The sequence below is a fragment of the Haemaphysalis longicornis genome, unplaced genomic scaffold (genome assembly GCF_048455015.1).
Source record: "Haemaphysalis longicornis isolate Haplotype H1 unplaced genomic scaffold, Haemaphysalis longicornis Haplotype H1 scaffold_6, whole genome shotgun sequence".
Lineage (NCBI taxonomy): Eukaryota > Metazoa > Arthropoda > Arachnida > Ixodida > Ixodidae > Haemaphysalis > Haemaphysalis longicornis.
Window position 1 is genome coordinate 69001636 of NW_027526407.1, and position 10574 is coordinate 69012209.

General features: G+C 45.6%; 1 protein-coding gene across 1 annotated transcript; it reads left to right on the forward strand.

Moving 5' to 3' along the window:
• Positions 1-39: 39 nt before the first annotated feature.
• Atpsyng (ATP synthase, subunit G) lies at positions 40-3160 on the forward strand. The gene is made up of 2 exons (XM_077674696.1): positions 40-157; positions 2745-3160. The coding sequence occupies exon 2, from the start codon at positions 2785-2787 to the stop codon at positions 3073-3075; it is 291 nt and encodes a 96-aa protein (XP_077530822.1). The 5' UTR covers positions 40-157; positions 2745-2784; the 3' UTR covers positions 3076-3160.
• The last annotated feature ends 7414 nt before the right edge of the window (positions 3161-10574 follow it).

Here is a 10574-nt window from a genome sequence, read left to right on the forward strand (position 1 = left end):
GTTGCGGTTGTTATTTGCAAAGTGTATTTTATTGCTAGCGCGACCTACAATCTATAAAGGAACAATCTTGACTGAAAGAGTTCAAGCCTGGCACAAAAACGGTCTCTCTCTGCTGCCCTTGCGTAGAGGACGTAAGGAGGGTGTTCAACCTTTACCGGTGAGTTTCTCGTGTAAAGCTTCGGCGTTTGAATACTTTAAAATGTTTTACGCGACAAAAAAGATGTTTTATAACCTTCGTTTTGCTCGCCGACGTTCAGCAGCAGCCGCAGGTGGGCCCCCACAGCAGTCACTGTGGTACTCCGGCTGCCTAAGTCGCTGGCGGCGATCATGTTCAGTTTCTCCGCTTTCTTCTCTACGTTTCTTAATGTGATTATCATTCGGCAAGCTAATTTTCTACCTTAGCGGAAACAGTCATGCAGTAGTAAATAATGCACGTAACTCTTGTCTCTCGGGTAGTTGTAGCCGGCAGCATTCGCACATTGATTTTTGTTTCCTTTTAGAGACTTTCTACGGCGACTTGGGTGACCTTCTTGAATTCACAAGTGTTTTCGAACCCCTGTACTCCAGTTTCATGTAACCTGCTACCGTTTTTCTGTGATCAAGCCTAGTAAGTATTGAGTGGGGCAGTGTGAGATCGGTTTCAGGCGGTGGCAATCATGCCTCATTAAAACACGTTTCTGGCCTACTGTAGCTCTCAAGAATTGTACAGTCAAACCAGGTTTTAGGGAACTGTAGTATGCGCCGCGATTCGTTCGATACATCCAATAATTCGGTATAGCCGAACCCGTCTATAACCAATTTTTTGTTACAAATTCGCAATACGCGGGACCCCCCCCCTGCCATTCCATCATAACGAGACGAACACATAAAGTATGCTGTTACCTTGCACATCCGCCTCAACTGCCTACTTTGCAAATGAGGGGTGATTTTTGTTTTCACGTTCGTTTTGGCGGCACTAACTAGCACCGCATTCTCTACACGAGACATCGTTTGCACCAGTTCAAGTATGTGTCCTTCAATATCGAAGCACTATTGCTGGAGAACATCGGCTGGCAAAAGCGCTTCATAAAGCATCGGACAGCTTTACGTTGTGACATCCTCAGTCTCTTCAGTGCTTTCAGCAGCACCAGCTGCCATGACACCGGCGACGATGTGTGCGCTCGAGGTGCTCACAATGATGATCGTCGTCAACACTCAGGAAATCCTCTGAGGACACTCCTTTCGGCACAGCATCTGGAACGTTGGCGAGCTCTGCCAGCAGTTCGCCGATGATGCCGTCTTTGTCCAGACTTGCTCGCTGGATGGACTCCGTCGTGAATCCCGTGTGTCAAAAGCAGTTACGGAAGGTGTCGTGCGTCACGTCGGTCTATGCGAGGCTCAACATCTAAATCATGGCCAATCAGCACCTTGATCGCCGCTCCGAGACCACGCATTTTGGTGGCAATTGTAGGCGCGCCGAGTTCCATATATCCGATGTAAACTTCGTTATAAGGAATATGCTTCGCATGCATTTACGGAACAGATTTGCTTTTGTTCGATACATAGCGTAATTCACTCTATCTGGGTTCGTTACAATCGGGTTTGACTGTATAAGCGACTGGCACAAAACGGATTACGACATGAAAGTTACTGGACACAAACCTATCGCCCGTACCGACACTTCCTTGTCCTTGCCTTTCACGCGCTGCAGTCCTAAAGGCAGCTGTATCTCTTGCGACGAATAAGCCCCAGAAAGAATAAAAATAATACACGTGCGCAATTTTTCGCTCGTGTTAAAGTACTGCTAGTTTTCAGGGTAGTTTTTGCCATTGAATGAATTATCCTTTCAGCTTGGTACTCTGATTTTGATATGAAGGTACTTTGACTTCGATACCGTCCCGTCATTGCCCTATTTTAACCGGCAGATGTTACGTGTTTATTCTTTTTTTCTAGCCCCAACATTGGGCCTCCTCGATTTTCAGTCCCGGATCGTCCGAGGACCGTTCGAGACGCGATCCGGTGCTCCATTTTCCCATGTATTCCTATGAGAGTTACGGTCCGAGGGCAGTCCGAGGACTGCCCGTGGACCGCCCAGAACTGGTAAATCGAAGATGCCCACTGCTAGGGTAACACCGAGGTCTTGCACACTGGTGGGCAGCACAGTGCTTTGGGTTCCCGCACTGATGTTCTGTAAGCAGTGCAAACGTCTGCTGTGCCAGTTGTGCTTTGACAGTTGGTATTCACGTTAATAAATCGTTACAATCGAATGGGTCACAGCAAACCCTAGGTTTAATGGTGACAAGTCTGTCGAACATTGTAATGTGCCAATCGGCTCGGGATCATCTTGTTACAGTCGCCACGTACCCGCCGTGGTGGCTCAGTGGTTAAGGCGTTGCGCTGCAGCTCTGCTGACCACGAGGTTGCGGGTTCGATTCCCGGCTGCAGCGGCTGCTTGTCTGATGGAGACGAAAAGCAAAAAACTTTCAAACGCCCGTCTGTACGAGATTTCGGCGCGCGTTAAAGATCCCCAGGTGGTCAAAATTAATCCGGAGCCCTCCACTACGGTGCGCCTCATCGCCTGCGTTGCGTCGGCGCGTTAAACCCTACAATCAATCAATTACAGTTGCCACGTACAAAATTGGTTGTGGAATGGTTGCAGTGAAACACATTTGTATGTTGCACGTCATGAAGTGCTTTGCAATGTGATTCGACCCAATGTTTCTCCGAAGTACATACGTCACAGTGCGTTGCCTTTTCTTGTTCAGCCGGAAACGAGAGAGCCCGAAGCCGACCTTAGCCGCAGCCATGTCCAGGGCCATTGCCAACCTGACCGCTTCCCTCGTGAAGAATGGCAAGCCCAAGTTGGAGGTGTTCATGAAATACGCCCGCGTCGAAATGGTGCCGCCGTCCCCTCGTGAGATCCCTGAGGTCTTCCGCGGCTTTGGCCAGCTGATGAGCTCAGCCAAGTCTGGTGCCTGGAAGAATTTCACCGTCAAGGAGGCCACCATCAACACCCTCGTTGGCATGGAGGTCCTCTTCTGGTTCTTTGCGGGCGAGTGCATCGGGAAGCGTAGCATCATCGGCTACCAGGTCTAGGGAACACCCGTGTGGCAGTGTCGGACTAGGGTTTTTTTTTTTTCTTTATTGTCATGTGACAAAATAAACATGTCAGTTAACTGTACGATTACTGGCTGTTTGTGTTTTAAACAGTTGTCTCCTAAGCATACTTTTGATGAGATGTTGGGAGTGGTTGAAAGCTTCCTGCAAGATATTTTGTTGAGCATCGGCAAGCGTAGCATCATTGACTGACAAATCTTGGGCCAGTGGGCGTGGGCTGAACTAGGTGCATATTTTTTTTCTGTCTCAAGAGATGGAATAGACGTGTTGGTTAACTGAAAGAGTGGTGGCTGGTTGTGCTCCGAGCCTCCTAGGCGTTCTTATTGGCAGGGTGTTGTGAATTTTTTTAGCCACATAATGTTCCATTAAGTTTGACCTATCGTCGTCATCATGTATGTGACGCTTTTTGGCTTTTCCTGCCCTTGCACCACAAAACACAAGCTTGGACAGGGGAAACTTCTTGTGGCATATTGTGTTGTGTAGCACAAGTTGACCAGTCACTGTGAAAGAATCTTAATTCTAGAAAATGGCTGCGTGTGCAGTTGTGGGTAGTTTGAGCTGGAATGCTCGACGAAAAACCTATTTGCCGTGTGTTCCTAATGTCTAGTAACTACAGCTAAACAATGTGAAGGGGAGGGTGGTGTTGACTGTAGGTATGGCTTGGGGCATCATTCTGGTCACAAGGCTATGTGAAAGCAATTGTGAATGGGAAGCGACACTTCAGAGGGCTGTTTTTTTTTTTTTTCAAGAAAATACGTTCAAATTGGCAGCACAAAATTTCATTGCAGACGACGGGCTCCAATCTTTAAACTGGTACAGTAATTACACACTGCTTCTTATGTAATGTCCCTTTAACGAGTTAATGAACAAAAGGAGGTGGCGCTAGCCAAAGGAACCTGCTTGTCGATTGCTGCGCTAATCGTACTGGAATTGTCGTGGGGGAACACAAAGTGTAAAAAGAAGTTGAAGCACAACCACGGTGAAGTGATGCTGATTCCAGCTTGCACAGAATGAACTTTTTATCCTATTTCGGACTTTTACATGTGGAGTTATGTGCATAAGCGGCAGCGGTGAATCCACTGCCTGTTGGTCTATTTGTAACCACTTTCAGCCTTTTAACCAGTGAATACATGGTGGTGGACAGACGTTTATGACGCAGAGTAAACATTTAAAGGTTTCAGCCAATCCCAAGGACATGGCACCTCGCAGTTAGTGGTGTCTCTCGCAACGGGAGGGAGAGAGAGAGAACAAACTTTATATTCCACAGGACCTAAGTCCAGGTCCTAATTAGAAAGGTCAATTCATCGGATCCACGTAGTACTCCAGAGTGCCCATGCGGATCCGGTGCACGTGTTTGTAGAGAGCTTCCTGGGCAGCCTGGATGTTTACTGTCGGCGGGGGAGACAGCCAGAGCTCCCAGGAGGTGATGGAGGCGAGGGATGGGTCAAGAGATGGCGAGGTGCAGTCCCAATAAGAATGAGGGATGGATGGGTAGGAAGAACAGGTGGGACAGGAAGGATGGCGAGGGCGCCGATAGATGCGGTGAAGAATGTGATGGGAGGGGAGTGAGGGATTGCGACTGTTCAATGCTTCACTTACTGATCAAAAGGGGGTTGGTATTCAATTCGTAGTGTGCGGTTTTACTGTTTGAAGTTTTGGGGTAATTGAAGTTTACAAATGCCAGGGCAATACAGGTTTGCTTTACCGCACAACATGCAAACTTTGTAGCTTCACTGCACTTCATGCTCTCTTAGCCTGGCTTTTTTGCACGACACTAAAGCTGTGCAAGAAAGGCCTAACATTTGTGTGGCTCTGTTGCACGATGTGCGGACTTTTGAGCTTCACCAGGCTGCAAGCCCCTTTAGCTTCGCCTTTGTGCGCGATGCCGAGGCTACTGAGAAGAATTTCCCATCCTTTCCTAAAGAAAGAGAAGTGCAAAGGCTAGAAGTGCATCCAATCGATCGTCAAACCTTATCGCAAACAAAGAACGAACCCATGCGACCATTTTTCACGTGCCAATATGGGCTTTATGAGATAAAGGTATACTATTTTACTCTTTCACGATCGATGCATGTACTGTCTTACCTAGAATCGTTCCCTTCTCGCGATTTTCAAGTAACCATTTTGACACATGGAAGCCCTGTGCACGCATGTGCTGTGTGTCCAGAGATTGATTGATTGATTGTGGGGTTTTAACGCGCCGACGCAACGCAGGCGATGAGGCGCGCCGTAGTGGAGGGCTCCGGATTAGTTTTGACCACCTGGGGTGTGTGTCCAGAGATGTTATCAGAGCTTTTCGGTTGACCAACCGGTCTATGGGGAAATGCATTAGCTCTTCGACAGAACGCCATCAGTCTTACTGAGAAAGCTTTCACTTTGAAAACGAAATATTTGTAAGTCTTGCGTAAAACAAGTGTTGGCTAACTCAGGTGTAATATGTTAGTTGACATAGAACGCTACTTCAATTTATGGACGGAAAGGCAGTTTCTTGTCACTATAGTGGCACGAGGGAGGATTGAGGGCTGGTGGCTTTAGTAAAGCCATACCAACAACCTGACTTAGGGTGGCGCCAACCGCGTTCCTGCCGCACGGTGGCGCTGCCAGCAGGGGCGCCGTCGTGTTTTGCGGCATCTGCATACTGCCGGGCAGGAAAAGGATTCGTCGTGCTTAGTTTTTCCCCCTGAACTCGTTTTTTTTCAGTGCTGACACGTGTTTTTTTTTTTTTTTAGCATTGCAGATTCTGACATAATTTAATGGAGTGCATCACTGGTCTCATTCCACGTAGAACTTGTAGAACCGACCACGCGCAAGCTAGCCTGTGGAGACAAGCTTGAATGTGTGGAGGCAAGCTGTGGAGACAAGCTTGAGACAAGCTTGACCCATATTGATGCCGTAGTTTGGAGGCGAAATTGTGCACCATGATTTCTTACCACCCACGCATGGAAATCGTTTTATTGTTCAAGCTGTGTGAACATGTCATTCAAGGAACAGTCGAGGGAGACCTTGGCAGATGCGAAACAAGAAGATGCTTTATTTTACAACAGGATCACTTAATATGCACATTGAGAAGTCTGGCATACATGGGTGGGGTTTTTCTTTTTTCTTTAGTGGCGAGCGAGGGAGGGGCACAATGCTTCGGCAGTTTGAATACGCTTGGAACATGTTTATCTGTAACAGCCATATCGTGAGAACAAGCATGTCGCCTTTTGTTGAAAGAGAAGCATTGGCATGACGTTGAACACAGAAAGCAGTGAAGTGTCATTAAAGTGGCATTTAAACACTTTTTTTTTTTTTTGCAACACTCGAGTTTCAAAGAATGCACATTCTTTCTTATTGGGCAGTTGAGAGCTCAATGCAGTGCAAGTTTGAGCCAAATAAGTTCTTACAAGCGCCACTGGCTTGAAAGCTTATGCCGAAAACGTGCTTGAACAGGGTTTGTGAAAAAGCAGTTACGTAACAAGACATTCGCGCTGCAACAAAATATTTTTACAGAAGGGTCATAACAATCATAATACAGTTGCAATGATGCTAGCATGCACCATTTTCTCTTGCTGTCGAGGTGAAATAATAAAAAAGGCAGCAAAAGGATGAACAAAAAATTACCCAAGGCGATTGGGTATGACTTACGACGTGATGAAAATGCGAGTGATGGGGGCAATGAAAAGCATGAGGGGTTATTATATGCATTTGAAGCTCTGTGTGCATGATGACGTCGGGGCAATCACATTGTGTTATCTTATCACATTCCGTCGTGTACAGTGCCAAATACGCTTGCCTTTCCCTTTTTGATGCCCAAACCCTTGGTTTGGAGAGCATAAGTAGTGGAAGGAAGGTTGACATTACACGCATTTATCTCCTTTCCGCATGTTAGCATTGTTAGGGCAAAGCATTGGTTTACAAGGAATGTTTGTTGCAGTAACCAGATAGCCTTTAAACAAGATAGCCTGGAAACACAGTCGTGTTATTGAAGATAAGCACCGTTTGAAAGTTGCACATCATATTCTGTAAAAAAAAAGCACATCGTTTGACCATTTTTAAAGTGTACATCACATACTGTAAAAAAGAAGCACATCGTTTGACCATTTTTAAAGCATTCTAGTAAAGAAAGGCTCAACTGTGTGCCTAATCAGTGCTAACAAAAATCGCTAACAGCTTTGTATGTGAAGGCTGGCTGTTAGTACAAGTTGTTTGCCACCAATCTTCGGTTAAGCCTTGTAAACCACGTGGACCTTTTGAAACTATCTGCAAAGCTACAGCTAAGCAAAGCATAAATGTGTGCTTAGCTCCTTTTATGACATAATTAAGGCATTGACGTCAGATTGGCGGCACTCGTTTATAAGCTGTGAAATAACCTCCTGAAAAAATGCAGGTATATGATCATGCTGATAGAGACAGACAATTGGTTGGGCATAAACGGCGTGCAAGGATCATCGACACTGTACTCATTTGCTGATGGTTCAAACGTTCCGGCGGCAGCTTTTACACAGAGCTTGCAAATGGCGAACACTCGCTTAGGTGTAAACAACACTTTTGCGCACAACTTTGCAACAATTCAACAAGGACACATTCGAGGGTGACAGGAAGGTTAACATGAAACGGACAATTCATACAATTTTCTGTAACACAACAACGTTTTATGCCTTTCCAGTCCATTGTTAATCTTGCCCACCTTGGCAAGAACTATGCTGCATCTGGCAACGGCTCATTTAAATGCACGCTCATGCACATGTTCTAAACATTTTTACATCAACACCTTGCAAACGGGCAGGCTTTCTTCAACTTGTGCAAACGCCTAGTGATTAGGTCAACAGAACAATCAATTTTACAGGACAGAAACGAAGGAACATGCAGCATACACGGAAGGCTTTCTAACGAATCGAATTTCACTGGCTCGCATGAATTTCTACACATGTAACGAACATGCGCACGAGTGTAACATGAAATAGGGGTTGACCCGTCATGTCAAGATCGGTGACATTGATGTATCTTGACAAACCACTTCACATAAGCTCTGCGCTTATGTGCTGGTCTGTTTGCTTAAGTGTACAGTCACATACAAACTAAACGTAATAACGAAGATATTGAACACACAGAACTCACAGTTTGCCTTGAAGAGGTCAAATAATGGAACAGTCACGATATACAGTTGAACCTTGTTATAACGAACACTTATATAGCGAATTATCGGCTATAGCGAACTAAATACGATCTTTGGTTGGTTCCGTTTCGTTTTAATGACACTTATTTTTTTTTATAACGAAAGTGAAACTGTGGGAGCCGCGCTCACTATCGAATATAATGAATAAATATTTGCCTAATAGGCTGAGAAGCTACTTGGAAAAACTCTGGGTGTCCGAAACTGCAGAAGTAGAAAAAACGCCTTTTTCGTGGACACTGTGGAAAAAAAATTCATCCTGCTCAGTGCTGTGAATAGCCACAAGAGACAAAAGATCACATCCTACCTCAAAAAAGTAGGAACGCAGGCATGTTTTTTCAAATGAACTTTCTTCTGTTGTAATTTTCCGTTTTGTGTTGTGGTTCATTGAGCTTGAAATGCCGAAAGAAAGATAAGGGCTACCTTGTTTACAGTCGTTTCCAAGATTAAAATAATGCGTTTTTGTATCACGGATTTTTGCGGGATTCACATTACTGATTGGTTCGAACGAATTTTTAGCTCTACTGTTGCAACGAATATCAGATACAATGAATTAAATTACTGTCCCGATAATACTTTGTTATAACAAGGTTCAACTGTAGTTAGTAAGTGCTGTTCGAAAGTCCATTTTTATAACTCACCAAAAACAACCGTTCAACTTATTCGATAAAGAAGTCGTGTAACTTGTGTACACAGCTGCGTGTTTTTTTTTCGTTCGCGTTTAATTTGTCTGCGACTGCATTTCCGCTCAAGCCAGTAGACCTGGTGTCGTTAGTAAGCAGCTCTGCATTGTTTTTTTTCTTTTGTTGTTAAAACGCTCGTTGCACTCGTTTCGAGAACAGATATTGCGCAAGACAAGCTATCTGAGGTACCAACAATCCTGCATTTGTTCCTTGTTATAGCATGACACAGTACTGAGTGACCATGTCTGTGTGTGAAGCATTGTGGGCCGGAAAGGGTCGGTGCCAAGGCGGCATAGGTTTTCGTCATCACAACAACAATTAGCAGTATGGCTCTAGCGAGATCGTCTTGGTCTTTTTCTTATGTACAACGCCAACACGACGTAGTTTCTGTGTGGCAGCGTGCAAAGGATAGCTAGGGGAGGGTTAGGAAATAGCAGACGGACACAAGGGATGGAGGGGAATGGAGAAATGGGGGGATAATGGGATGAGGAGGTTTTTTTTGAATAAATAAGCTCTGATGTCATTGGAGACGGAGCAAGTGTCGGCCTCCTTCGAAGAGTGTTCGGCACCTCTGACTGGTCGACTAGAGAGTGAAAAGAACTGACCGAGTGCCCTTGTTTTTGTTTCCCTGCAAAGCTTTGGTCCGGGAGCACACCAAGGATGAGCGGTTTTAGGCCCAGAAGGTATCGTGTCACTGGAGGCTGCTTTAAAGGGCCCATGCAGACAAAACACAAGTTTGGTTCATTTGAAAGATTGCCTCGTTAGAATCATGCTGACCCCACTTTTAATGTAAACTTCGCTCAAATCAGCTACATAATTAGGAAAAAAGCTAATGGCATGCGACCCACTAGCTCATTTCCCGCAACAGAACCTATTACGTCATATGCGCCAGCCCTGCGATTGGCTGAGGCCGGCAAAAGCAAACTCAAATTAGCAGGACTTATAAGCTTGCCAAATGAGCTATTTGCGCTTAAATTTAGGGCACATTCTTTTTATAGCAGTAAGAATGGTGGGGTAAACAGTGGAAGTTGCAAAAGTATGCGTGAGCATAGAATTACCGATGCGTGCTGCTGTTGGTACTGCGCACACTATGCTTGGCTTAGCTGCACAGCACTGCGGGGCTTTGGGGTTGTCATACACGACAATGGCCGATTGACGTAAGCGGCGGTGTCTTACGTGACCATATTTGCCGAATGAACACAAATAAAAAGATGTGCTATATCTTGGCAACTGAGCCTGACAAAGCAGGTGTACTTGGGCATCGGTCGTAAACCTAGCTCCTGACGCCCGTGGAGTAGGATTTTTTACCCCTGCCTTCGAGGCCTGCTGGTGCAGCTAGCTGGATGTTTCCAGCATGTTCAATGTTAAAAACAAATCAACAAATAGTACTGAGAGAACACCCCTGCAGTAGGAACGCTGAAAAAAAAGAAAGGATGGCCTGCCTGGACAACTGAACCTGCCAATGTATGTGCACTTGGACATAAATCGTAAGCCTATATAGCTTCTCATGCCCGTGAGGTAGGACCTCATCGTTTCCTGCGTCCCGGGCTAGCTGGTGGACTTCCGTAAGTTTTCAACTTTTTCGGTGTTCTTAACACATCAACAGGTTTTCGCCACGACATTCCTGCAGTAAGAGCACA

Bases quoted from the DNA above. Each gene is read 5' to 3' on its own strand.
- Atpsyng (XM_077674696.1), top strand. From the start codon at position 2,785: ATGTCCAGGGCCATTGCCAACCTGACCGCTTCCCTCGTGAAGAATGGC.